We start from the raw sequence: 22,660 nt of genomic DNA, 5'->3' as shown, positions 1-22,660 counted from the left end.
CCAGGAAGTTGCTCTGCCGTTCCAGGTGGGAGGTGAGCTCTTCTGCCACATGTCTGGACAGCCTGCCGGGCTCACCGGGCACTCCCGACGGTTCTGGAATCCTCTGTGGGCCTCTGACCCGAGCCAGGGCGCCGGCCGAGGGGGTTCCCACCAGGCTTACCCCGGCCTGGAGCAGCTGCGGGGCCTGTGGAACGTGCTCAGGCCTCAGCCTGCCCCACGCCCGGCTGTGGCTGCTCGGACCTCCCTCTCCTGCCCGCCCACCTCCAGGAGAGGCGCCAGGCCAGCTCCTCACAAGTACATCTTCATGATCTCGTGTGTCGTGGGGCAGTAGCGGGCGTGGAGCTGGGCCAGCAGTGCCCTGGACGTGGCCTCGAAGCGCGTGCCCTGGCTCTTCTTGTTCCACACGTGGACAGCGTAGGTGGCATTGAGCAGCCGGGTCAGCTCCTCGGGCCTGATCTCCTCAAAGTACCTCTTCCAGCTCTGCCAGGGGACGGGGTAGAAGGCCTCCCGGGGCAGGGCGGTGACCCCGCGGCAGGTGTGGCTCTCCCCCAGGCTACGGATGGAGCACCACTTCTTGAAGACCCGCGTGAGCAGCTGGGGCCCCTGGTGGCCCCATATCCAGCCGTTGTAGTGGGCCACGAAGTCCCGCATGCACAGAGCCAGGAACTCGTGCTGCCGCTCGAAGGCCAGGAAGGCCCCGTTGAGGACATAGCGGGACTGGGTGCCCAGCACGTTGGTCAGGTTCCTTAGGTTCTTGAGGACGATGAAGTCCGTGTCCAGGTAGATGCCGCCGAACTTCCAGAGCAGCGCGATCCTGGAGGCATCGGAGAGCACGGGCAGTAGGTAGGGCTCCCAGCGCCGCCGCACGGCCCGGTACCAGGCTGCCAGCGGAGTGTCCCGGAACAGCTCCTCCAGGTCCAGCGGGAGCAGCTGCACGTTGGGGAAGCAGCCCAGAAGCGAGAGGCCCAGGTGCCGGGGCAGGGGCGCATGGCCACCAGGCAGCCCCTTCATCAGGACCACCACCTGGGACTCGGGGTGGGTCCTGGCGGCCGACTCCACGGAGCACATGAACAGGAAGTTGGGGTTGGTCCGGTCTGAGGTCTCCAGGAAGAAGATGTTGCCTGGAGGGGGGGTGCTGGAGGACGGGGCTGGGGGCGTGAGTCGGGGGCAGGGGATGTCCACAGGCAGCCTATAGAGCTGTCCTTGGTCCTTGGGCTCTCCCACAACATGCCAGTAGATCATGACAGAGACAAAAAACGTGAACTTGAAGCCGATGATGAACAGGGTGCAGACCCGCTGCCTGGGGGTGCCCCGGAGGAGCCGCAGCAGGCAGTCGGAGGGCTTGGGCATGGTCTCCCCGATCACACAAGGAGCCTCCCGTGGGAACCGGCTGGTCTGCAAGAGATGAGCACCATCATTCAGGCAGGCCACGCGCATCCCCGACCTGCTAGAGAAGGGCTTCCTGCGGCCGTCAGTTTCCAAGCCCAGCGTCTAGGCGGATCCCAGCCACCGGCTGCTCACCTGGGTTGGGAGCAGTGGGCCACAGACTTGCTCTCTGTAACAAACCCGAGACCCCGGAGGATGGGGCCAGTGTCACCTATGGTGTGTAGCCATGCCAGGACTCTCGGAAGTGATGGCCTTGCTACCCGACACCCAGGCCTCTGCCTGGTGAGGTCTGCCTCCCTGGGCCTGCTGGGGTGGGCAGCCTGTCCTGTGAGAGCCAGCTCAGGCTGCCCTTAGATGCATGACCAGGGCAGATCCCCACAGGCCTCGCGGATGCTGAGCGTGAAGATGGCAGCTCAGGCCACAGCCTGTAACCTTTACTGGTACTGCTGCCTCTGGACCCTCACTCTTCCCTGGTGACCTTCATATGGCCAGTTGCTGAAACAAGTGGCTGGGAGAACAAGACAGGCTTGAGCCCTGTTCCCCAGGGCAGGGCCGAGTGAGCACCTGGGAGGCACAGGGCGCCCAACCCTGCCTGAGCTGGCAGTGAGACCTGGGCAAGTCACTGAACTCGGAGCCTCGGTCTCCCATCTGCAGGACAGGAGCACTGGAGGCCACTGGAGAGTCCCATTCTTTTATACATTCAGTAGACACGAATCTTCCCCTACAGGCCAAGCGACTTCTTCCATGTGGGGGCCATGCTCATCTCCATCTTCCAGATGAGGAAAGGGAGGCACGAGACTCTCCAAACCTCACCTGGAGTCCCAGAGCCACAAGTGGCAAGGCTGGGGACCAGGAGCTCACAGCTGCACCACCTGCCTGGAGAGGGCACGGGAAGGTGCCCAGTGTCAGAGGCACTTGGCCACAGTGCCCTGTTCCATAGTCACTACTGACAGCAACTGACCTCCTTATTCCACACACGTTCACAACCCTTGGAAAGTCCCAGGAACACCTGCATCACTTTTCTTTAAGGGCTAAGAAACATGGGCACAAGGGGTAGAGAGATGGCTCAGGCTGGGTGCTAATAGGAGCTGGGAATCAGCTCCCTCCTAGGACAACTGGAAACTTCAAGTGGCTGCCCCACCACATGAGGGTGGTGCTGGGAGCCTGGGGCTTGAGCAATAGGCTGGACTCCCTGGGGTGGAGGGCAGGGAAGCTGGACCACTTCTCTGGTTGCAACTGACCAGCCTGGGCAGCCCACTTCAGAGAGGCGGGGATCTGCGCAGTCTGCAGGCCTCCTGGAGACATGCCCGGCTCAGCAGCTGGCCTTCTCCGACAATGGGACCGTGGCCTTTCCACACACTCTTGACGCCTGCATGTTCATCTGCAAAAGATGGCAAGAGACAGAATGAGGAGGGCTGCAGGCTGTCTGTTCCCTTGCTCAGCCCCGCAGGGAACGCTTGCAGGGTCAGGCCCTGTGCTGCGCCTGGGAGCAGGAAGGAATTAGACAGAGGCTCCCCTGCAGAAGCTCTGGGCCTGGTGGGGGACATTTGGAAACAGATGGGACAACAGGATCAATGACGGAGCACCAGGGTGAGAAGGCAGAGTGTGTTGGATGGAGGAGGCAGAGGAGGGTCTGCAGCTCCACAAGACCCACGGCACAAGAGTGGAGTGTGGGGAACCCTCTCTCCCCAGTGCCCAGCAGGGCGCCAGCACACAGTATGCACAAAGGAAGTCAGTTCACTGGCTCATCATCTCGCGCTCTCATTGACTGGCTCACACCTGGCAGCCAGAGAGATGCTTTAGAAGTCAGAGCTGGGCGCAGGGGCCAAGAGTTCAAGATCAGCCTGGGCAAGGCAGCCAGAGCTCATCTCAAGAAGCCAGAGTCAGCCCGGCACTGTGGCGCACGCCTGTAATCCCAGTGGCTTGGGAGGCTGAGGTAGGAGGATCAAGAGTTCAAAGCCAGCTTCAGCAATGGTGAGGCGCTAAGCAACTCAGTGAGACCCTGTCTCTAAATAAAACACAAAATGGGGCCGGGGATGTGGCTCAGTGGTAGAGCGCCCACCTGGCACGTGTGAGGCACTGGGTTCAATCCTCAGCACCATAGAAAAATAAATAAAGTATTTTGTCCAACTACAACTAAAAAAAATTAAAAAAAAAAAAAAGTAACAAAATAGGGCTGGGATGTGGCTCAGTGGTTGAGTGACCCTGAGTTCAATCCCCAGTACCAAAAACAAGAAAAGAAGCCAGAGTCAGGCCCCACACCCCTGACCTCAAGTCCCACCTCTGCTCTAGCCCCACGGGGCCTCCAGCTCTGACTCAGGCCTCACGCAGCCACCACCACGGGGCCTTGGCACCTGCCACTTCCCTGCTCAGATGGCTCTCTCCACAAGTGTTCTCATGGCTCTTCTCAGACCTTCACCCCCAACGCATCTCCTCACCAAGACCCACCCTAAAATTCCAAGGCCCCCACCTGAGAGCCCTGCTGCAGCCGACCCTCTGGGCTCTCACCCTGACTCACGGCCCCTCTCTTCCTTGTTTGGCCCCTGGGCTTGGGACGGGCTCCACGGGGGCAGGTGTGTTGGGTCCAGGACTGTGCCCGGCTCTCGAGCTAGACTCCACAAGGGCTGAGCGGGAAGGCTGGGGCGCAGCTCGGGGCGCAGCACCCACGGAGCACGCCGAGGCCCAGGTTCCATGGAGAGCGAGTCGATGGACAGGGTGGACCAGGGGGCGAGTGAACAGGGAGCCGTGAGAAGAGCAGCGCCAGAGCCCAGAAAACCGCTGGGACCCCACAGGTCCTCGTGACAGAGCTGAGTGGTACACCAAGACTGTGCCCACTTCCCCTCTTGTTCCTGCGGGAAGGGAGGCTGGTTTGGTCCTGAGCATTTTTAACCTAATGTGGGCCACACTACTGGGTGGGACACACAGGTAGATGGACAGCCGGGAAGCCTCAAGCAAGGCCTGGCTGCTTGGGACCCTCGTGCCAGAAGGATCTGAGTCCACCGCGGGGTGGGCGGGGGCTAGGTCTGACATGGGGATAGGAAATGCTGCCCGCACCCTCGCCTGACCATGGCTGGGGGTGCCAGGCTCGGGTGGCACCATATATGGTGCCGGAGCCCATGACCCAGGAATAGAAGCTGTGTATGGGGCCAAGTTGGCCACATCCCAATACCCAAGTGACCTCAGGCTCCAAGCATGCTCCTGGTCTCCTAAATGGGCTTGGCAGCTGTGGCACAAGTCCTGGTCCTTGTCAACCGGGCCTGGAACACCCCTGCCACCTCCTCCTGCCTCCAGGCTTGCGGCCCCGTGGCCAGCAAGTGAGTTAACCATTGTCACTTTGGGCCCTTCCGCGGTTCCCTGTTGGGAGGACCCCCACTCCCATGATTCATCTCAGGTAAGAGGCAAGGGTGAGCAGGGTGAGGCGGTGGACACGGCCTGGACCCACCGCGGGGAGTGTGGACACCGGGGCCGGGCCCCAGCACAGGGAGCAGCTTTCTAAGCTGGCGGTCAGCACCCCTCAGGGCCCGCATCCGCGTCTGCTTCCCCAGGAAGAGCCCCTCTGGCCCTCTCTGGGCTGCCGTGTCCAGCCTCGCTCAGGCCAGCCCTGGCTGACCGTGGCCCAAAAGCAGTCATGGGGGTGGTCAGACCCGGTCCACAGCAAGCCCCACGAACCCGGCCTCCACGCCGAGTGGCTCCCCGAGTGCCAGCGCTGGGCCCTTGGGGAGCCAGGGGTCCTGATGGGGACAGGGAGAGGGAAGGGGACTCAGGCAAGGGAAGAGCAGGGCCTCGGGCCTCGGTCGGGGGCCTCACAGCTCCCTCTGCTCCCTGCGGGCAGCGTCTGCACTTTCGTCACCTTCTGGAGGGACGCGAATCCCCCCCAGTCTCCTTCCAGCAAAGGGAGAGGAGAGAGGGCGGCCAGTTCTTAGCCAGGCTCGTGTCAACCTCCTGTGGCTGCCAAACAGACCGCCACAGACTCGGTGGCCGAACACCGACCTTCGCTCACAGTTGCAGAGGCAGGAGTCCAGCGTCCAGGTCCCAGCAGGACGGCGTTCTCTTCTCAGGCCCCAGGAGGACCCTTCCCGCCTCTTTTGGCCCCTGTTGGCTCCGGGCACGGCGGGGCCTGAGGCTGCCCTGTGCCCGCCCTGTGCCCCTCTGCCGCCTTCTCACCCCCTTGTCCAGCCATCAGATTCACAGCCCAGCTGGGTCATCGGGACGAGTCTCTCATCTCAGGACCCTTAATCACCTCCGTAAAGACGGCTTCCCACCGCGGGCACACTCGCAGGTGGGTCAGGACACCCGGGACTGTTGCTCTGTTGGTCCCACCACGCTCCGCCCTGGAACCACCCCGAGAAGGGAGACGGTCTGTCCGCAAGTCCCAGGTGGAGAAGCCGAGGCTGCGGCACAGAGCGACTTCCTCACGTCACAGAGGATCAGAGGCACAGTGGGGATGAGGACCCAGGGCCTGACCTGGGGCCCAGGGCTGCGTCCCTCTCCGTGCACCGACGTCCTGCAGCCATGGCTTCACGGGGCCCCTTCTCAGAGGGGCCCTCCTCGGCCACTTGGCCTTACTTCTGGTCACTTCGTGGGGTGGAAAGCAGACTGAGACCAGGGGAGCCATGTGTGGGGACTGGGAGTGTCCTGGGGACTGTGAGGGTGAGGGCACAGGACAGGCAGAGGGAGCCCTGGGCCGAGGGGCCCCACAGCAGCAGTGAGGCGGCAGTGAGGGCCACGCATTGGGAGCCTTTCTCTGACGGGATGAGCAGGGGGTTTCTTTGTGCAGGATCCACCCAGGGGCCGGGAGGGAGGGACATTCAGGGAGCATGACCCTGTGGCCCTCTTACGCTCAAGGCCAGCAGCATGGCTGCGAGGCCAGGATGCAGCCTGGGGCCTGGCCCCTCCCTCTTTATCAGGACCCCCACCTCTCGAGATTGGACAGATCCCGACCCCACAGTCACAGAGTCCCCAGGCCACATGCTTCACAGTTTCCCTTCAGATCAGGACTTGGTGTGGGCAGCCTGGGGGACAAGGACCCTGCTGACACTCCTGGGTTCCCCTCCCAGCCCTGCCACATGCCAGCAGGACAGGTTACCTCCCTGAGCCTCGCGCTCCTCCTCCGTGGGGAGGGTGTACCCAGGCCCAGGCCGCCGGCTGCTGTGGGATTCAGTCCGGGGAGGGTCTCAGCCAGGCCCCGAGCTCAGGTGTGGTGTCCAGGGAGGACCCGGGCCGGGTGAGGGCAAGGGAGGCTCAGGCTCCTAACCACCTCCTCTGCCGTCCTTGCTCCCAGGGCCCCACCCCCTTGGGCCCATGTGGCCTTGACCTCCACTGACGGGCAGCTCTCTGAGGACACAGCAAGGTGGGCGCCCTCTGTGGCAGCAGAAAGGGTCCGAGGGGACGTGTCGTGTCCTCCAGCAGAGACAGGCTGGTCTGGGTTTTCCCGCCACGTCCCTCCTTCCTTCTCTGTTGACAACACCCGGTTCCACCCCCGACACTGACCCCACGGCGGGCTTCCAGGGTAGACACTCAGTTCAGGTCTGGCTGATGACTGCATTCCCTTGGCCACGGTGACGAGGTCAGGAAGGGACATCACCCAAGCCAGGCCAGGCAGAGGCACGCGCTTTCTCCTGGGGTCACTGAGCTGTGAACCAGAAGCAGGGACCTGCCAGGATGAAGCTGGCCCCACGTCAAGTGTTGCCAACAGCTGGAGAGAAAGAGACCGGGTGGCTGGTCTTTGCACCTGAGCCCCACTGGACCTGAAGCCAGATCGCTCCTGGGCTAGTCCTGTCAGTAGAACATTCTCCTCCTCAGTTTGAGCCAATGTGCACTGGATTTCCACTCTCACAATCGTAATTTTACACACACAGGAATGGCAAGGACAGGGTCTCCTCCAGGGGCCACCTTCCAGGAATTGGACACTTGAGTTAAAAGAGTGGTCAAGGGGCACTTTAGTTGGCCCATAAAGCGTGATTTCTTTTTACCAGGACACTTTAAAACATTGTCTGCCAGGCAGCAACCCAGGCTCCGGGCTTGGACTCAGCCTGGTTTTGAGTCCCGCAGAGCCAGCTGCTAGCGGGTGCTGACCAACGCCCCCTGCCAAATGCGGACAATCACGGTGTCCTGGCAGAGCCCCAGGAGGCTTCACGAGCTGCCTGGTGGACAGTGCCCAGGTGAGCGTGTCAGTGCCCAGGTGGGCACAAGCCCAGGCCAGGCCTCTGCTCTTACAGAGCTCAGTAAGAGCCAGGGCTGCTGGGGACACGTGGGTCGGGGAGGACCTGGGATTTCACAAACCCAAGGCAGTAGGGCGGGGGCACTCTGAGGACCACGCCTCCCTGTCCTGAAGCACAGGCGCTGGCCAATCAGTTCAGGTCCCAGCTGGAGAGCAAGGCGGTCTTCAGTGGAGGCTACCCCTGGGGCTGAGTCATACTCACCTGTCCCTTGTCGTCCTTTATGGACAGGACTTTCTAAGAACAGTGTCCCCCCCCAAATAAAAGCTCACCTCCGAATGTGCTTCCCTCTCTGTCAGCCTCTAGTGACTTTCTCTTGCTCAAGGGAGCTTGAGGCCGAGGCCGGGGGAAGCCGTCCTGAAGCCTGTGTAAAGGTAATCTGTGTCTGTGTTTATTTTGCATCACCCCAAATTCACACGAGCGACCTTAGTTCAGCGCCTGCACTGGATGGGGGTGGCGCGGAAGCTCTTGGGGGCTCGCTGTATCTAGGAGCCAAGGCTACACCAAACCAGAGACGGCCTGGTCTAACCTGCCACTGAGGAGGCTGCGGGCGGGAGCGGCAGTGTCGGCCTCCACAGAGAACTGGTGGCGGCAGGCCTAGAACCTGGCTCTCAGGTCAGCACTGAGTGACCAGCCGTCGGAGCTGCGCACACCCCACACCTCCAGCCACGACTCTGCCCACAGGACCCAGCTCAGAGGCAGTGGGGGACTGGCTCATGGCCTCCATCCCTCACCTGTGCAAGTAGAGACCGGCTCTGCCTGACCACTGTGTCCCCTTTACCTGCTCCCGTGGGAGTGGGGACTGGACTCCACTCTCCCTGGGTGGAGCGAGACCCTGAGAGAGCACACATGCTCACGAGCACACACAGGAGCTGGTGGGAGACAGCACAGACGGGCCCTTCTCAGAACCTTCCCCAAGTCCAGGGGAGAGGAGGCTCAAAAATAAATGATGGAGGGCTGGGGCTGCAGCTCCGTGGCAGAGCACTTGCCTAGCATGTGTGAGGCAGGGTTCAAAGTCTCAGCACCAGATAAAATAAATAAATAAAGGTATTGTGTCCATCTACAACAAAAAATAAATAAATAAATAAAAATTAAAAAACAAACGATCGAGCCGTGTGTGGAGCTGCACACCTGTACCCTCAGTGACTTGGGAGGCTGAGGCAGGAGGATCACAAGTTCAAGGTCAGCCTCAGCAACTTAGCAAGACCCTAAGCAATTCTGTGAGACCCTGTCTCAAAAATAAAAAGGGCTGGGGACGTGGCTCAGTGGCAGAGTGCCCCGGGGTTCAATCCCCAGTAACAACAACAACAAGAAAGTAAATGATGGAAACTTCTGCTGACTCTGCCAACCAGCCCTCACTCCACCCCAGTGCCCTCCTGTTCTTCTCTCCCCAGGGCTCCCTGTCCCTCTGGACCTTCCCCTGCTGCACTTCTAGACGGGCTCCACCCACATTTCCCTTCCTCTTGGCCAGGGCAAGCATTGTTCATGGGATATGTGACACTAAAAAGTTGAAAATGCTGCCAATCACACCAGGACGCTTCGGTTTACAATGTAGAATTTAAAAAAAAAATTTTTTTTTTAGTTGTAGTTGGGCACAATACCTTTATTTTATTTTATGTGGTGCTGAGGATCGAACCCAGCACCTCGCACGTGCTAGGTGAGTGCTCTACCTCGGAGCTACAGCCCCATGTAGAATTTTTTTTTAAAATGTTTATTTTTTAGTGGTAGTTGGATACAATTCCTTTGTTTTATTTATTTATTTTTATGTGGTGCTGAGAATCGAACCCAGGACCTCGCATATGGGAGGCCAGTGCTCTACCGCTGAGCCACAACCCCAGCCCCTAGAATTTTTATTTAGAAAGAAATATTCTTTTTCTTCCCCAGAGTGCTGGGCCTCCAGGAGGCTAGATGGATACTGTCCCCTAAGCGAAGCCTGATTCCTCTGAATGACTTTGGCTCAGGTGGGGGCATCCACTGCCACCTCCCACAGCAGCAAGTGCCTGGGTAATCAGCAGTGGCTCCCTCCCGGCCCCAGGACTATTGCCCAAGCTGCAGATACTCTCCTGCCCCCGGCATGGCATGCGTGGGCAAGGGTGCCGTCCAGATGGCTGCTGGACACAGCTCTCAAAGGGGTGAGGATGGAAACACCCACCGGTACAGAACTTCTCAACAGAGCAGCTAAAATGAGACCCGAGCAGCTAAAATGAGACCCGACAAGAGAAAGGCAGCGGGCAGCAAGAGACACAAGTGTTAGTCACAGAAGAAAAATCAGGACATGCTGAAAGAAAGAGGGAGCTGGGATCAGTACAGACCCAGATACAAACATAACAGTCACCCCCAAAACAAAACGCTGGAGAGACCAAAGACAGCTGCCAATAAATATAAAGAGGATGAACTTGCCTGTATTTAAGAAGAAAAAGTGTGTTTCTTGTTTTGTTTTTTTGGGGGGGCTGGTGCTGGGAATCGAACCTAGGGCCCGTTATCACTGAGCTACACCCCCAGCCCTTTTTATATTTTGAAACAGGGTCTCCCTAGATCACCCAGGTTGGCCATGAACTTGTAACTCTCCTGCCTCAGCCTCCAAAATGTTTAGATGAGATCCCAAGCAAAACCCAATTTGATGCTGCATTCAAATGAAGTGATTTAGAATGGTTCAAAGTAAGAGCAGGAGCAAAGGTGTGTAGACAAACACAAACTGGGTTGGGTCAGTGACACACGGCTGTAATCCCAGCAGTTTGGGAGGCTGAGGCAGGAGGGTCATGACTTCAAAGCCAGCCTCAGCAACTTAGTGAGGCCTAAGCAACTCCGTGAAACCCTGTCTTTAAAATACACAAAAGGGGGGCTGGGGATGTGGCTCAAGCGGTAGCGCGCTCGCCTGGCATGCGTGCAGCCCGGGTTCGATCCTCAGCACCACATACAAACGAGGATGTTGTGCCCACCGAAAACTAAAAAATAAAATCCTGAAAAATTAAAAAAATAAAATAAAATAAAATACACAAAAGGGCTGGGGACATGGCTCAGTGGTTAAGCCACCCCAACCCCTTCAATCCCAAAACAAACCAACAAACTGGCATCAAGCTCAGTTCAAGACAAACATGATTTAATGAGCCATAGAAGACAATCTATAATGCTGATGGTATAATTCATAGTCAAAGGGCCAGGCAGTCAGGGTAATGGTCCCAATTAAGGTCGGGCCTTTTTCAAATGTGAAGACCATGATTAAAAAAAAAAAAAAAAAAGGGCAAAAAAAATAAAGATGAAAATAAAAATAAAGATCATGAGGCTCACGGGTGGGAACATTCTAGAAACTCCTTTAGGAAATGGAAGGTGGGGGTGAACCCCAAAGGGAGTTACAGGCAGGACTGAAACTCAAAGTCTCTGGGACACAGCCAATGTCCGGATACTTTCCCAATACCTGTTTAACATAGATTTGAATCAATGCTCAAATGCAAATGCTCCCCGAGGTTAACACACCAAAATGGGTTTTCGGCTTAGGGGACAGTGTCCCACCCTCGGGGAATTCCCTCTCTCTTAAATAAAACCCACTCAGTTCACTCTTGCCTTCTGTTATTACTCACGGATTTCATTCTTCAAGTACAGACAAGAACCCAGAGGGAAACTGGCAAACCCAGAGTGAGTCTCATCTCACACTCTGGTTTCTGCAGCAATTTTGAAGAAGAAAGTCCAGGGACTCCAAGATAAACAGATTAAAGCACACGACGGGAATGTTCACCTCACTTCTCACACTCCAAGGAACATTAAAGAGAACACACCTAAATGAGAATTCAGAAGACCTCCTTAAAACCATCATTGAGATACCACAATATTTCAAACCCTCAATCCAAATAATAGAGAATGTAACTTTCTTTTCAAGATTTGAGATAAGGGATCATTCATGACAATTGGCTACATACCAGTCCACAAAGAAAAATCTCAATAACATCCAAAAATATGTTTTAAAAAACATATCATCACAAGAGTATAATTAGTTTAAAAATCAGGAAAAAATTTTTTTTAAATACCTTGGGGTAACTTTTAGATCACAAAGAAAATACAAACTGAATTTGTGGTATGCCTATAAAATAAGAATATTCAAAATACTATGTAGCCAGGCACAGTGGTGCACACCTGTAATCCCAGCGATTCAGGAGACTGAGACAGGAGGATTGCAAGTTCAAGGCCAGCCTCAGCAATTTGCAAGACCCTAAGCAACTTAGTGAGACCCTGTCTCAAAAACAACAAAACAAAACATTAAAAGGCAAAGCTCAGTGGTTAAGCACCCCTGAGTTCAATTCATGGTAGCAAAAAAGAAACAGTACAAACTATGTAACCAAATCTATAGGCTACAACTACAAGAACAATAATCAGAAGAATATTTTGTATCCAATACATGTAAACCAAACAGAAAGGATAAAGATAAACAAATGAAGTACAGCCTAAAAATGTTAGAAAAAGAACCATAAAATAAACAGAAATAATTAATAAGGATTAAAGCAGAAATAAGCTGGGCGTGGTAGTGCACACCTATAATCTCAGTGACTCTAGAGGCTGAGGCAAGAGGTTCACAAGTTCAAAGCCAGCCTGGGCAACAGCAAGACCACCCCGCTCCAAAATAAAAAAATAAAAAGGGGTGGAAATGTAGCTCAGTGGTGGAATCCCCCTGTGTTAAATCCCAAGTACTTCAATAAATAAATATTTTTAAAAAGAAAGAAAGAAATGCCAAATGAAAAAATAATCAAAGAGCAGTGAATTTTTTAAAAAATAAAATAGTACTTTCTAAAGGCTGGGGTTGTGGCTCAATGGTACGGTGCTTGCCTAGCACATGTGAGGCCCTGGTTCGATCTTCAGCACCATGTAAAAATAAATAAATAAAATCAAGGTATTGTGTCCAACTTAAAAAAAAAGATATTTAAATTAAAAAAAAATAGTACTTTCCAAATAAAATGTAAAACCTGAATAAAATAATTTCTAGACAAATGAAATAAATACATCAAAACTGATCTCCAAAGGGAGTCTACACAGGCTGAGGTCCATTTAAGAAATAAAATTGTTAAGAAAAAAAATACAACTGGGCTGGGCGCGGTGGCACGAGCCCGTAATGCCAGCAGCTGGGGAGGCTGAGGCAGGAGGATCACAGTGTCAGCAAAGTCGAGGTGCTGAGCAATTCAGTGAGACTCTGTCTCTACATAAAGTACAAATCAGGGCTAAGGATGTGGCTCAGTGGTCGAGTGCCCCTGATTTCAATCCCTGGTCCCACCCCCCCCCCAAAAAAAATAATAAATTGTAGAAGAGCCACCATTTCTAAAGAAAAGCATCAGGGCAAAACATTTTTTAAATTAATTTATTTGTTTTTTGGGCACTGGGGATTGAACCCAGGGCTGCTCAACCACTGAGCCACATCTCCAGCCCTTTTAAGTTTTTTGAGACAGGGTCTTGCTAAATTGCTAGAGGCTGGCTGTAAGGGTGACCTTGACCTAAGAAGGGCTTTAGCTTAAGTAACTCCATTTTGAAATAAAAGTGCAGTCCCCACCAGGCATGCCTATGGAGCCCTCCAATAGGGTCATCATCGGAGCCTGATAAAATAAGTCACTTGCCATTTGCCTTCACGCTGATAAAGGCTAAAGGTGAGAGATCGGGGCAGAGACCACCAGACCAGATGGCCTGACCTCAGAACAAAAGACGTCACTGAGAAACCCAGTAACAGCTGATAGGGATTGAAAGGGGGGTCAGAAGCCCCCAAATTTAGCATAAACGATGGAGCAAATGAACAGACATTCGGCCAGCCGACACTGATGCCCACAAGCCTGAGAGCCTGGTGAGGACCTGGGCTGACATCCCAGCTCTTGTCATCTGCCTGATCCTCTGCATCGTCCTCGCCACCCTCAAACTCTGCAGCAGCCTCCGACTCTGGTGAGACAAGGACTTCTCCTGAGGACCACCTCCTCAGCCAGCCGTCAGCTCCACCCCAGGAGAACCCTCTGTCAGTTCCCACCCTGGTCGCTGCCGTCTCGCTGCGGTCTGAGTGTGGGTGCATCTGCTGGACTTGACCTGGCACTTGAGCTCAGCACGCGGAGGGAATGTCTGCCCAGGTCTGTCATGGTGAAGTGTGTTTGCAGTGCTTAGCGTTAACTTAGAATTGTTTGCTTTGAATTGTGTCTATTGCAGTGCCCAGGATTAAGGATTATCATTCCTTGATTAAGAACCTATAGAGTGAAATCGTGTCGAGTGATTTGAGTAAATGAAGCACTGAAAAGGGCAGAAGCTCGTGGACGTGCTTTATCTTTCCCCTCCACTGTAGACGTCCTGCTTTTGCCCATCAAAACACTGGTCTTGAACCACTGATCCTCTGCCTTTGCCTCCTGAATCCCTGGGATTGTAGGCACCTGCCACCAGGCCAGCTGAGCAAGACATTAAAAAAAAAAATTTTTTTTTGTAGATGTAGATGGATAAAATACCTTTATTTAATTAATTTATTTATTTTATGTGGTGCCAAGGATCAAACCCGGGCAGGCCTCACACTTGCAAAGCAAATGCTCTGCCACCGAGCTCCAGCTCCAGCCTTGAGCAAGACATTTTTAGGAGGAATTCTCCAGACTCTTAAATAACACAGAAAATTTAAACTGCTCTGTAACAAAATATAGGAAGGAAATTTTTTCTAAAAAATTCTAAGTACAGTAGGGATACCAAAACCTGACAAAGACTGTACCGAATACTCAATTTTTCAATTTTTGAAATGAATATTATTATAAAGACCCTAAATAAAATAGGGCTGGGGATGTGGCTCAGTGGTAGCGCGCTCGCCTGGCATGTGTGCGGCCCGGGTTCGATCCTCAGCACCACATACCAACAAAGATGTTGTGCCTGCCGAAAACTAAAAAATAAAGATTTAAAAAAAAAAAATTCTCTCTCCTTCCTCTCTCTCTCTCTCTCTCTCTCTCTCTCTCTCTCTCTCTCTCTGTCTCTCATTCTCTCTTTAAAAAAAAAAAATATATATATATATAAGTGAATTGGCCTGGGGATGCAGCTCAGGAGTAGAGCACTTGCCTAGCATGCACGAGATCCTTGGGTTCAATCCCTAGCACTGAAGATTAAACAAACAAAAACCAAGCAAGCAGGATTCAGCAGAATGACATGTGAGAGGAAAAAAAATCCAATCCAAACGGGGTTTATTCCAGGATGGTTTGGTACTAGGAACTCATTAATATAATTAATCAGCCTAATAGATCTAAGTAGAAAAATCATCTGGCTAGCCCCAGTGACTTTAAAAATATTTTGAATAAAATCAACAACATTTGCTTTTGTTAACTTAGAAATTAATGAACATTTCCTTAACAAAGTTACACAGAACAACACAAAGGTCAGAAGCCAGATTCACACTCAGGGGCTTAGATCAATCTGGGGTCAGGAAAAAGCAAGACTCCACCCCTGACCACTGTGCTGAATGCACTCACCAAAGCCACTTGACAACAGGGAGACATCAGAGGCAAACGCTGGAAGAGAAATAGTTAAGGCTGCTCTGTTCTTGCCTGGGGCGCAGTGCCTGTAATCTCAGAGACTTGGGAAGCTGAGGCAGGAGGATCACAAGTTCAAAGCCAGCCTCAGCAACTTACTGAGGCCTTGTCTCAAAATAAAAATTTAAAAGGGCTGGGGATGTGATTCAGTAGTTAAGTGCCCCTGGGTTCAATCCCAGGTACCAAAAAAAAAAAAAAGAAAGAAAGAAAAAAGTCAACAAAAGGTGTTTGAAATCTATGTGAGAAAATTCTTAAAAAGTAAACTTGAACAAAGGGAAAGACAAACTGTACTTCTGGACAGAAGGCTCAGCTCTGAGCCAATTTTCTGAGCCAATTTATAAATCATATGTGATTGTGAAGTTAGACAATTGAGAATAAAGCTGATATAGAAAAATAAACAGGCAAGAATCTACAGAGACTCTGAGGAGGAAGGAGCGGCCGGCCCTGGTGATATGAAAACACCCCTATAAGGTTTCAATGACTTAAGCCACACAGCCTTGGCATATGATCAGAACACAGACCAACCAAGCAGGAGAACTCTCAGAAGCGATAGGGCACCTTCAGGTACAAAGGAAGCAGCCCTCGGACCAGAAGGATTAAAATGGGCCTTTGAACATGAGGTCTTGGGACACTGGGATAGCCCGGCTCACACCTCAGAACCTGCCCCAGGATCAACTCCAAATGTAAACAATGAAACCCATAAAAGTGTAGAACAAAACATGAGAGAAACTTGTTTATAACTTTGGGGTTGGGAACGTTTTGTTAATTTGGCCATAAGTTCAGAAGCCATAAAAGAAAAGATGAATGGACATGACCACTGGAAACAACCAAGTCTCTCTACACTCCCCAGACCCCAAACAACTGCCGTTCAGTGAGACGCCTCCAGAGCGCCGGCAGGACTCAGGGACAGGTGCACCTGGAGCACAGAGGGCTGATTTTCCTAATGTACAAAGAGTTCCCAGAAATCCAAGAGAAAAAGACCAACCCCCCCCCCCAATGGGCAAAGGACAAATCACAGACATGCAAAATGCATGCGACTCTTAAACAAGTGAGCAAGACCAAGGATCTTTATAAGTCAGAGAGATGCAAATGGAAAGGCTGAGATAGGATCTCTCGCCTATCTGATGGGCAAAACCCCCAGCACTTGCCAACACATTCTTCTGGCAAGGCCAAGGGCAAGAAGCCATCATCATGTGGTGGGCAGGCCACACGGTGCCACTCAGCAGAGGAGGGCAGCTGACCCTCCACCAAAATTACACAGGCACTTCCTCCAGCAGTGAGCCCTCCCACGCTGGGAACTTACTCCACACAACTGTGACATTTGTACAAGGTCACAAATTTGTTTACAATTGTGAAAGATTAGAAAACTCAAGGACTTTCTTGAGAAGCTGAGTCAATAAACAATGACAAGCTGATACCATAGAGAGTAAGGTCAGGGTCCCAAGGCTGCTTTGACTCACTGTTAGGTCCCTGCTCCCACCTCCCACCCTGACCCTAGCACACAGTATGTGCTAAGGCACATACTTTGAACAAATGAGTAAATAATCCTTATCCTGTCCACAAAACCAGGATCAAATATGATAACTAAATCAGAGCAAGCTATTCGCAAACTATAAATCATGTCCAAATGCAAATTTTAGCTGCTAGAAAATGTTATTAATATATCTTGCCTTACCATCTAAGGGTACAAAATAAGGTCACATGCCTTTTACTCTCTCTCTCTCTTGAAGTACCTGAGTATTCACCAGTCTCAAGAGTACCTTTCTTGTTTCCTTGAGGCTATCCCATCCTCCCCATGTCTCCCCAGAATCTACATGGGAGGCTGGATTTAAGATCAGGCTTAGGCAGTGAGGTTGTGCATTCCTGTAATCCCAGCTACTAGGGAGGCTGAGGCAGGAGGATTGCAACGTCAAGGCCAGCCTGGGCAACTTAGCAAGACCCTGTCTCAAAATAAAAAATATATTTTTAAAAAGGGTCTGGGGGAAGGGGTGGGGTTGTGGCTCAGTGATCGGGTGCTTGCCTAACGTGACGCACTGGGTTCGATTCTCCAACACAACACATAAATAAATGAATAAAGGTCCATCAACATCTAAAACAAACATTAAAAATAAAAGGGTCTGGGGAAGTAGCTCAGAGGTAGAGGGCTCCTGGGTTCAATCCCCAGTACCACCAAAAAAGATTAGGCGGCTGTGGTTGGCTTCCCAGGGGCAAGATGAAATCACTCTCACTGACTTTATGCTAGATAAGGGAGAAATAGTCACCATGAATCTGGGCTCCTATCCATTCCCTCTGGACCCAGGCACATGGCCAGGTGCATAACACAGTGCTCTGGTGGCCACATAGATGAGTCTTCTGTCACTTGCTCTGCCCAGAGATCGTAGAGATGCAAGCAGCAGGCAAAGATCGTCATCAGACAAATGCACACCTGTGGGGAAACGCCATGCAAAGCGCACCTAAAATTTTCAGCCTGAATTAGGAGAGTCCCGAGTTTGCTCTACTTGAAAAAAAGTTCATGTATTGCTTCACCTTCTCCTTTTCTTACTGTATTAAAGGTTAAAAATAGGTGTGAAGCTAGGTGCAGTGGCACATGCCTGTAACACCAGCAGCTCAGGAGGCTGAGGCAGGAGGATCACAAGATCAAAGCCAGCCTTGGCAACTTAGGCCCTAAGCAGTTTACCAAGACCCTGTCTCAAAATAAAAAAAAAAAAAACATAAAGGGTGTGGGATGTGGCTCAAGGGTTAAACACCCCTGGGCTCAATCCCCAGTACCAAAACAAATAATAATAATAAAAATAAAATAAAATAACAGGCATCTAAATAGACTGCCACCCAGCATCATGGTGACTGGATACTCCCATTCTTCACAATGGTCTGCTAACAGACAGCCAGGCAAGGGTCCAGGTCTGCAGCCACATGACGAACTGGAGGACATGATGGGAAGTGACGTAAGCCAGGTTTAGAAAGACAAATACCGTCAGTGCTCACTCGTTTGTGGAAGCTGACAGTCCATCTCATGCAAGTGGGAAGAACAGAGGTCACTCGTGGCTAGGAAAGGGAAGGGGGAGGGGATGGAAGTAGATAACCAGGACCAAAATAAGTTAGAGAGGGGAATGCCCGTGGTGTTCACAGCACATAGCACAGCCCTGGTCTAGAACAGTTTGTGATACATTTCACAAGGAATAGAAGAGTCCAAAGATTCCCAACCCACAGAAAGCATAAATGTTTGAAGCAATGCCAGCGCTAATTGCTCCGATTTGATCCTTACACACTGTGTACAGGTGCTGAATGAAGTCACCATCCATCATATGTACAGACACCGTGAGTCAATTAGACATTTCTTCTTCAGTGCTGCGGATGGAACCTAAAGACACTACACAACTGGGCCACATCCCCAGCCCTTTTTATTTGTATTTCCAGACAGGGTCTAACTAAGTTCCCCAGGCTGTCCTTGAGCTTGCAATCCTTCTGCCCCAGCCTCCCCAGTAGCTAGGGTTGCAGGTGTGTGCCACCATGCCCGGCCCAATTAAACAATTTAAAAATTAAAAAAAAGAAAAGAAAAAAAAAGCTGAAGAAGCCGAGGCACAGCTGGGAAGCCCCGCAGCTGGGCTCGAAGGCCCTTTGCCAGGTGAAAGGGGTCCACCCAGCTTGGTTCTCCTGGGGAGAGGGTTCCATGTCATTGGATAAAGAGCCAAGTGGAGGGAAGAGTTTAGCACCACGGAGGCTAACAGTGCCTGGCCCTTAGTGGGGCTCAGGGGGTTCATGGATGCCCCCAACCCGAGGGCAGCCCCAGAGATCTGCGAGAAGCAGCGAATAGAGGCTTTGCCCACGGGGCGAGCGCCTGTTGGCTGCGTCCGACGCCTGCGCTCTGCCACTCAAGTCCGGCTCCATCCGCGGGCTAAGATTTGCTTTGATGCTCCTGCTGGAATGGGCTCATGGTGAGTGAGTGTGGGTACAGGGGAGGGCATGCGGGTACTGGCACGGAAAGGAAGGGTGCTCCCTGGGTCCTGCTGCCGACTCCACACGGCGAGAAGCTCCTGGACCCACTGACATCTGCCCAGAGGCAGACAAAGGAGGCAGAGAGGAGAGGAGAGGTTGCTCACCACATACCAGAACAGCAGAGTGGCACCACTCCCCCAAAACCCACCAGACGTGTAGGGTCGCGGAGGAATCCCTGCGCTGAGAGTGCACGGCTTGCGGTCCGCAGGACGAACTTTGAACCCAGCCCTGCCACTCATTGACTGACTCGGGCAGGGTGCAGGGCACTTCCCGTCCCTCTGGAGCCTGTCAACAGGGATGTTAACACCTGCTACCTCCCAAGGAAGAGGGCTCAGGGGATGAGGCTCCTGGAAGGCCCCACTCAGCGCTGGCAGCTGGCATCAAGGGGGCTGAGACTGCACTGAGACCTCTAAGGAGACCAAAGCCTGCTCATCAAGTGCCCGCTCAGCCCCCTCCTGGCCTCTGGTCCTTAGGTCCCTCTGGGGCATCCCCTGGACCTCCATTTACAGACCTGCCCATCCTTTTCCAGGGCTTCTGCTCGCTCTCTTTCCCACTCGCTGCTAATGCAGCCAAGACAGCCTCACAAACGCGCACACACAAGTAGAGCAAAACCCCAGCACACACTGCGAAAAGCCCTTCACCACAGGAGACCAGACAGATGAGCTCAAGCAAATCGATAAGCAACACAGGAAGACCCCAGGTTCTCAGACCACTGACCTACAAATGCCATTTCTAGGAAATGGTGAAAACGCTCACCCGCAGCCCCAGGAATCGCACACGGAGCCAGCTGGCTGGAGGCACAGCCTTGTAGAAGTTCATTCAGATCACAGACTAGCAGATGAATTCCTTTCCATGAAAAGTACATGCATAAATTCAATGAAGTATTTAAAAAGCCAAATATTTATTGAAAAAACCTAAATATCAAAGGCAATCCATCAAATAAATATGATGTAACAAGATGTAAGAATTGAAAAATACAAAAATGACAGGTGAGAAATGCTCATGAAATTATCCTATTAAAACAACTGTACAGACAAGATATTTAAATATGGAAAAAGGTGTTTTTTAAAATTCTGGCAAAGGTTGGGGTTATGGCTCAGCAGTAGAGCACTCATCTAGCAAGTGCGGGGCCCTGGGTTCAATCCTCAGCACCACCTAAAAATAAATAAATAAAATAAAGATATTGAGTCCAACTACAACTAAAAAACAAATATAAAAAAAAATCTGGCAAAAAAAGGAGCAATTTTAATAGTAGTCAGCTCCAAAAGATGCAAATGTGGAATTTTTCCTCCCTACTTTGTTCAGTTAATTCATTCAAGCAGCATTTAGTGAGCACCTACTAGGTACCAGCCTGAGCACTTGGACACCAGGATTTGGACAAGGTCCCTTCCCTCCAGAAGTTTCCTTCCTCCTTGGAGGTGAGGAGGGGAAGACCCAAGTGAGAGGAACAAAATGCAGGGTAATCAGCAGGAGTTGTGAGCACATCTAGGAGGTACCTGAGAGGGAGGCAGTGGGGAGCCTGGGGTGGAGTGTGTTCCAGAGCTTGGGAGGTGTGCTGCTGGTGACGTGACGTTATCCACCTGCTGCCAACCTCCATGCTGGGACCTTGGAGGTCCGGATGGCCAGGGGTGTTTAGGAGTTGCTGGCTGGGGCTGGTGAGGTGGATCATAATCTCCTGATGAACCAAACAAGCCACCTCTAATGGTTCTGTGAACCCTGTCACTCACCAGCCCTGACCCAACCCACAAGGGGAAAACTCCTATTAGCCTAGACAGCTGCAGAGAGCAACTGGTACAAGGAAACAAAACACATTTTTTTAAGAGAAGAATCTGCACTTCAGAGGTTGTCTTCTAATGCTGGGCTGTCCTAGCAGCCGTGCAGACACACACCTGGGGCACAAGGAGGACACCTGGGAGAAGGACAGCTCCCCTCGCCCCTGGTTTCCTGTTGTTTTGTTCTTTGCTTTGAGGACTTTCCTTTAGGGGATTTCAGCTGTGAAAGCACAGGGTGGAAACCAGGGGTAGGGACCCCCATCAGGTTTGAAGAGCTGGGGGTGGGACTACGGAGACCAGGTGGGGGGCAGCACAGTGGGTAGAAGTCCTGGCCCACTCTTGGCCCTGCTCTGTGTCCCTGAGCAGGGTGGCTTCCTCGTTCTTTGGAAGGTGGCAAAGCAGAAACCCTTCAGCGGCTGGAGGAGAGAACAGGAAGGCCTGAGGTACAGGCCAGGTGCTGGGGCATTTGATGAATGAGAGGATAAATGGTTCTCAGTGACCCCAAAGGGAGGGCAGGGAACAGTGAACCACTCAGAGCTGGGGGGAAGGGAGGGCAAAAGGGCCGTGCCAGTGGGTGCAGGGGACGCGCTCTTTCAGAGCCAAAGACTCAGCTGAATCTGCCAAGGAGGTGGAAACTTCACCACCACCACTCCCCCCCCCCCCCAGTGACAGAAAAGGAAGCCGAGGCATGGAGGTCCAGCCCAGCGGCGAGGCGGCGCGGACCCGGGGACCGGATCTTCCAGCGCAGCTCGTTCCAGCCCACCAGGGCTCCGCTGGGACCTCGGTGTTTCCCAGCTGGAGACTGGAGGGGCGAGCGCACCGCCTAGGAGGGCGTTCCGCTGCTTTCCGGGGTCCCAGCCCTTACCCAGGCGGTTCCTCCACCTGGAGGGTCCTCCCCGCGCACGTCCCGAGCCTCCGCATCCCAGGGCGGGCGCCGCCGCCGTCCCCGCAGCTCTCCCCCCAGCCGGCCGCTCCCTCGCCCTCCGGCGGTCGCACCCCGCCGCGGCCTCCCCGGACCCCTCGGCACCCCCGGACCCGGCGCGCCCAAGGTCGCAGCGCAGGGCGGGGTGAGCGGCTCCGGACGGGGCTCCGCGCCCCGGGCGCCCCATCCCACGGCGGAACTGGCTGGGCGAGGGCTCCCGGGGGCTGCTACCTTCTCCGCTCGCCACCAGGGCTCAGGGTCCCGCCGCCGCGCTCAACTTCGGGCGCAGTTGGGTGAAGGAGGTGGCCAGGGACCTCCACGCGGGGTGTCTGTGCGCACAAACATCGCCTCTAGAACAGGTGGCCAGGGCGGCGGCCGAGCCCTCCGGCGCCTCGCAGCCGCCCGGGCCGGGACCAAGCCCGGGACCCCGCCCGCTGGCCCCTCGTACCTCGGGCTCCGGCGGAGGCGAGCAGCCGACACCGGCCCCAGAGGCTGCTCGGGGCAGTGCCGGGAACCCCGCGGGCGCCAGCGCCGCCCCACCCCCCGGCCCTGGGCGGGGTCAGCGCCGCCCCGCCCCGCCCCGCCCCGCCCGGCAGTCCCGTGCCCAGCTGCAGGGTCGGTTCACGCCCGCGGCCGGCTGCGGGCCAGCACCTCTTTCCCGCTCCTTAGGGTCGGGCCTGCGCCCGACAGGTACGGAGCCAACCTCAGGGTTTATAACCCCTTTCCCCATTTAACAGACGGGAGGCCTGAGGCTCAGAGCGTTCAGTAACTTGAATGTCCCGCAGTCCACCAGCAGCATCACCGCGGGAACCCAGGTCTGTCAGCCTGACACCACCGCCCAGAATCCATCACCCC

At 53.6% G+C, this 22,660-nt stretch overlaps 1 protein-coding gene across 1 annotated transcript; it reads right to left on the bottom strand.

The window, feature by feature from the left end:
* Positions 1-211: 211 nt before the first annotated feature.
* On the bottom strand, positions 212-22,327 carry A4galt (alpha 1,4-galactosyltransferase (P1PK blood group)). Its single transcript, XM_077798623.1, has 2 exons — positions 22,254-22,327; positions 212-2,767 (listed from the first exon to the last, which is right to left on the bottom strand). The coding sequence occupies exon 2, from the start codon at positions 1,435-1,437 to the stop codon at positions 289-291; it is 1,149 nt and encodes a 382-aa protein (XP_077654749.1). The 5' UTR covers positions 1,438-2,767; positions 22,254-22,327; the 3' UTR covers positions 212-288.
* Between the last annotated feature and the right edge of the window lie 333 nt (positions 22,328-22,660).

This window comes from Urocitellus parryii, chromosome 5 (genome assembly GCF_045843805.1).
Source record: "Urocitellus parryii isolate mUroPar1 chromosome 5, mUroPar1.hap1, whole genome shotgun sequence".
NCBI lineage: Eukaryota > Metazoa > Chordata > Mammalia > Rodentia > Sciuridae > Urocitellus > Urocitellus parryii.
The sequence above is the reverse complement of the archived record's forward strand: the minus strand, read 5'-3'. Positions and strand labels throughout refer to the sequence as shown.